Genomic DNA, 5,816 nt, shown 5'->3' on the forward strand with positions numbered 1-5,816 from the left:
TAGCTGTATTCTTGCATAGTCGTAGAATGAAGAAAAGATCTAAGTATTATTATGAGACCGTTTAAAATAAGGCTGTGTTGGGTACCAGGACCCTGCAATATACACAAATGAGGTATCTGGCGAACTGATACGATGAGGCTCGAATCTTGTCCCATATGAACGGAACAAGAAGTTAAAGCCACCCCTTTTTCATTTTTTAGGTTGATCTCCGGTGGATTCCGTGACTCTTTCAACCAGTCATGGAATATAGAATGAATTGCACATTATTTATGGCCGTTTTAAAAATACTTGATTCTAATGAAACCGGGATTATTATTGGGGTAGATGGTGTACACCAAGAACACTTGCACTGGCTACAAGACATTATTAAAATACATAAATTTTTCTTAGCACAAAATAAATATGTCTAGTAATTTGTTTTTGTTTCATTTGTTTACGTTTTTACAGAAACTCACCACACAACAATCAAAAACAGCTGTTAGGGTTTGCTGTTTTATCAAAAGGTTGTTTTATTAACGGGTATTATAGAACCCTACTACTTCCCTTTCTTCTTTACCCCCTTTGCCAACAAACTCGTGTCGCATGACTCGTGCCTAGGGTTTCCAAATTACCGACGTTTTTGATTCCCGGGAATCGGGAAAAAAATATTCACATTCCCGGGAAATCCCGATAACTTTTTGAAGGAATACCTGTCCATTTTTGTTGTATAAAATGTGTAACAATAAACATGGTTGCATTTTTACTAGTTTTTAATTCCCGGGATTCCCGACTAAAATTCCCGGGAATCGGGAAGCTAAAAATCACAACATTTCCCTTGAATTTTTTCCCGACGCTTCCCGGGAACGAAACCCTACTCGTGTCGCACGTTGGTGTTCCCTCAGCTAAAAGTGGTCTTAGATTTTGAGTAGATTTTAACGAAATCTAGTTACGAAGTAGATTTTGTTTTGTATGGTAACAATAAACATGGTTGCATTTTTACTAGTTTTTAATTCCCGGGATTCCCGACTAAAATTCCCGGGAATCGGGAAGCTAAAAATCACAACATTTCCCTTGAATTTTTTCCCGACGCTTCCCGGGAACGAAACCCTACTCGTGTCGCACGTTGGTGTTCCCTCAGCTAAAAGTGGTCTTAGATTTTGAGTAGATTTTAACGAAATCTAGTTACGAAGTAGATTTTGTTTTGTATGGGAAAAAAAACAATTTCACTCTCTTTCACTCTTCGCACAAAACGATTTCAATGATTTTTTTAGTTGTATTTTATATACCTCTTCTCACAAAACAATTTCAAAATCAAACAAAAGCTGATTTTAGACTTTTTTAAATGCCAAAAGTGACACCTCTGTATACTTTGTGCTTATGTTAAAATCAATTTTAATAAAAAAAATTAACAAACTAAATTCTATACAAATTTTACAATACAATGACTTTTGTTATCAACAAAACAATTGTCTAAAAAATTGTTTAGACAATATTGTCATCACGTTGCTATAACGCTAATAAATGTCATCTGTATCAGCTAATTTTTTTATCATGATAACAATTTGACGTTTAGCTAAATAAAAATTTATCTAATTTAGACATTACGTAAAGTTCTACATGCTGCAGTTTTTTTGAAATATAATATTTGAGGTGTTTAATTGTGTGAAATTAAATAAACTTAATTTTACTTCATTCAATATAATGAAGCGTTTGTTGACTTCTCGTTCATACTGTGTGTCAGCAGCTAAAACCGCAGAGGAAAAGCTGGATTTTAAGCAATTACGTCACATTAGCAAAGTTCCCGATCAACCGGTAAAGGAAGAGTTAAACCACTCAAACGAAAAAGTATTTGAAATAAGTAAGAAAACAGTACAGCTATTGGAGCGTCTTGCTTTGGTAAATCTAGATGGCGAAGAAGCTTTGAAAACCTTAAGAAGTAGTATACAATTTGCCAAAAGGATTGAGAATATTGATATTTCGAATAAGAAGCCTTTATACACAGTTCTAGAGAATCAGGCATTACATCTACGTTCTGATAAAATCAACGAAGGAAATTGCAGGGAAGAAATTCTTAAGAACGCTAAAATCACTGAAGAAGACTACTTTATTTCCCCGCCTGGCAATATACCTTTGCAACAGGAAGATATAATTAAGAATTAAAAACAAAAAATCTGATATGACGAATTCTCTTAAGAATATATTGAAGTTTTTAAATGATACAAATTATTTAATTGCAAAATGTGTTTTGGATAAGAATGAAAAAATGCGTTGTGAATCCTCGTTACTAAAAAATGGATTACTATTGCGAGAACAGATATGTAAACAACTGTGGAAATCTTCACCAAGTTGGGCTACACCATACGGCGGTACAAATCAAAAAGGAAAAAATCAAATGGAATTTTTCAGTCGCTTATCCTTTTTACAAAATAGTGAATTCCAAAAATCATACAAACAGATATGCAAAGATAAATTAGTTAATTCGTCAAAGTCTATTGTGTTACAGACAAGTTACAATAATATTAGTAATAGTTTTATCTCTGAGGAAGATAATTTTTACGGTTCTGAGAATAGCACTTTTTTGGTATCTGAGTACTTTGTGGCAAAAGAAACAGCTCTATCCAAATTTTATAATTTACAACGGGAGCGTAAAATATGGTGGATGCGTTTCTCTGCCAACCCAAGTCGTTATTCCGTAGTTCCGTTCGATCTTTGTACTAAGGAAAATGATGAATATAAAATTGGTAATGAAAGCAAATCAATATCAATCAAAGCAAATTTTCCATTTGGGTTAGTCGATATGGAGTCAATTACGCTAGTCCCTTTATACAACATTAATTCTTTAAATTCAAACATCGATGAGGATTCCCTTAATATTTCTTTATTGCGTTCTGTAATTAATTTGGATTTAATAACATGTGGTAAGTTAATTTATTTGTGTACAGATACATATAGTCACTCAAAACGCAAACGGTCCTATCTAGGTATAATTTTTAAAATTTTACAAGAGATGCAAAAAACTATTTAAATTGAAAAGTTTGTTTCTATCAACGCGATTTATTTGTAGTAGATAAACGAATTGTTTAATAGTGAAACCTATCATTTGTTATGATAGTTGACATTGACGTATATAAAAATGGATAAATTGGACTTTTTACCTTTAATATTTAAATGTTTTTGTAGATAGGGCCTCTTGTTGTTTTGTCAATAAAATCATTAAGGTCAGAGGAGTCCAATTTTTGGTGTAGGCATTCGTTTTGCTGCAATATATTAGAATCAACAATAAAATCAATTTTGGGTTAGTTAAGGGCTTTTGCGTCTCAGGTGACGATATGTACATATTTCCAAATAAAAATAAACATACCTACTATGACTTATGATTTTTTGAATAAGCTCTAATTTTAGACGCCTGTCATTACGGATCACGCAGCAGAATTAATGCACTGATGTTAAATCGAAAATTGGCTCCATATCAAATTCTACTTGCTAGTTTGCATCGAGGTGGTAAGTGTTTCACAAAGTTTACTATTGCTAAGGAGCACACAGTTAATTGAAAGTCTATAAACTATTTCAGACAAAGTTATTGAAGAATTGGCCTTGCATTTGGAACATGTTATAAGTAAAAGTGGTCTTCGATTATATAATAAATCTATACATACAAATACTCAATTAGAACTCCAGAAGAACTTGATATATTTTGACAACCTTGGCATACCGTATGCGTTAGTAGTTGATGACAAATCACCTAAAAATGGGCTAATCAAGCTGCGCAGTCGTGACACAACACTCTTCGAAACAATTCACATAAGCGACATACCAACATATTTATTGAACATTTTTGAAAATAAAACTTGTTTATAGAAATCGAATTATACTTTTATATCGTCAATTTATTTATCTTTAACTAGCTATACCCACCCTGCCAGTAATTTTGTAGTCGACTACGAGAAAAATTCACTTCTAGTTTACTTTTACAGACTGACTATAAGCTAACTACAATGTAATGCAGAGCTGTCCCGAAATTTTGTATTTGGCAACGTAAAGAACCGACTTTTTAATACTAACTACAAGCTAACTATAACGTAATGCAGAAGTGCCTAAAAATTATCTGGAGAGAATTTATTGTATTTCAACATGTTTTCTCTTGTTTCTCTATTATTATGATTTTATTTGTTAACTTTAGTAGACTGACTATAAACGAACAACAATGTAATGCAGAAGTGTTCCAAAATTTGGTATTTATTAACGTAAACAACCGACTTTTAAAGACTAGCTACAAGCTAACTATCATATAATGCGGGAGTACCCCAAAATTATCTGGAGAGCATTTTGTTTCGACAAGTTTTCTCATGTTTCTTTATTATTTGGAATTTTGTTTTACATTTTTGTCATTTTCTTGTATACGTTGTGAAATTAGAGTCAGTAAATTGGAAAAATTAATTATAAAAGGTTAAATATTTCAAAACTCGGTCACTAAATTCTGTTGATTAATACTGTAAAGATTATACATCAACAGTTAACATTACACATAACATTTTAAAATTTATTTTAGATTTGGATCAATGGGAATCATGGAAATAATGAACAAATCATTCATAATTTTATGGATACCGGTGTTATTATTAGTTCCCCTGCAGAAAACTGATGTCTATTAATTTTAACGAACTAATATCATAACTTGTATTAAAGCGAAATGTAATTTAGATAACTAGTAGTTAAATTTTAACTATATTAAATAAAATGTTATTAATTAATACAGTAGGGAATACAAAAGAAAACTATTACTCGACTTTTCTGAAACTAACTGTAAGTTAGTTAATAAAGAGTTACCTTTAAGCTAATTTTTTAGTAACTAACTTTAAGCTAGTTGAAAAGTCATGCAGAGTCGGACAATTGACTACTGCGTAGGACATCGCCATGTTAAAATAGTCAGTTGGCCCCATTAAGAATAATCCTAGAATCAACCATAACTAGTTGATGAAAAAGTCGGCTTTTAATGCATTTAAAGTTAGTTGAGTTGCTGGCAGGGCAGTGTGCTTCGCTACCCTCATCGTAATGGAATATAGATTTTTATACTTATTTCTAGGCTCAATATTGAAAATCTATGAAAGTCCTCTTTCAATAAGGACGCTCTAAGTTTGATTTTATGATTCAATTCTCAATCTTATAGGAAATTCAAAAAATGCAGTTAAAGAACGAAAAAGTACTAGACAGTCATTCTCACTTGTTACTTCAATAAGCAATATCTCTTGAAATTATCTCTCAACAATAACAACTTCAAAACAAATACAACAAATAACGGTATTTAAAATAAGACCAAAGAAAAATTAAAATTAAACAAATTCAATAAATAAAATAATTGCAAAATAAAATTATATAGACTTTCCAAAATAAAAATTAAAAATAAATAACAAAATATTAAAATGAATAAACCACCAGACGTCGCGAAACAAAAGCCAAATCCGACTAATTACGGTATCGATTATGATTTTTCTAAAAAAGTGACAATAAACACAAACGGTCCAATCTATCTCACAATTACACGTGTTAATGATGACAACAGTGACAAAAATTTATCTAATGTTTCCCCATTCCTAATCAAAAAAAATAATAGATGCTACTTGCAATGGAGAAGTTTCTGAATGCAAGAAACTTCGTAATGGTTCAATATTAGTTAAAACAAAAAACTTAATCCAAGCCAACAAGGTCATTAAACTAACTGCCTTCAATAACAACATAAAGATCAATATAACGGAACACAAATAATTAAATTTCTGCAAAGGTGTTATGTACTCCTCAGATTTATTTGGAATACCAGAGGACGAAATTTTAAACAACAT

At 31.4% G+C, this 5,816-nt stretch overlaps 2 protein-coding genes across 3 annotated transcripts; both read left to right on the forward strand.

Annotated features, from left to right (window-relative positions):
* Positions 1-1,120: 1,120 nt before the first annotated feature.
* LOC119603879 (glutamyl-tRNA(Gln) amidotransferase subunit C, mitochondrial) lies at positions 1,121-2,735 on the forward strand. The gene has a single exon (XM_037956151.1). The coding sequence runs from the start codon at positions 1,681-1,683 to the stop codon at positions 2,137-2,139; it is 459 nt and encodes a 152-aa protein (XP_037812079.1). The 5' UTR covers positions 1,121-1,680; the 3' UTR covers positions 2,140-2,735.
* On the forward strand, positions 2,137-3,845 carry LOC119603874 (DNA polymerase subunit gamma-2, mitochondrial). Of its 2 annotated transcripts, none has more exons than XM_037956138.1 (3): positions 2,137-2,897; positions 3,370-3,480; positions 3,551-3,845. In XM_037956138.1, exons 1-3 carry the CDS (start codon positions 2,156-2,158, stop codon positions 3,835-3,837), a joined length of 1,140 nt encoding a protein of 379 aa, XP_037812066.1. In that variant the 5' UTR covers positions 2,137-2,155; the 3' UTR covers positions 3,838-3,845. The 2 variants fall into 2 exon arrangements, with proteins under 2 accessions (XP_037812066.1, XP_037812056.1); XM_037956128.1 differs by having other exon boundaries at positions 2,138-2,897; positions 3,382-3,480.
* The last annotated feature ends 1,971 nt before the right edge of the window (positions 3,846-5,816 follow it).

The sequence above is a fragment of the Lucilia sericata genome, unplaced genomic scaffold (assembly GCF_015586225.1).
Source record: "Lucilia sericata isolate MDLA Ls3-8-SP2 unplaced genomic scaffold, ASM1558622v1 Contig000010F_arrow, whole genome shotgun sequence".
NCBI lineage: Eukaryota > Metazoa > Arthropoda > Insecta > Diptera > Calliphoridae > Lucilia > Lucilia sericata.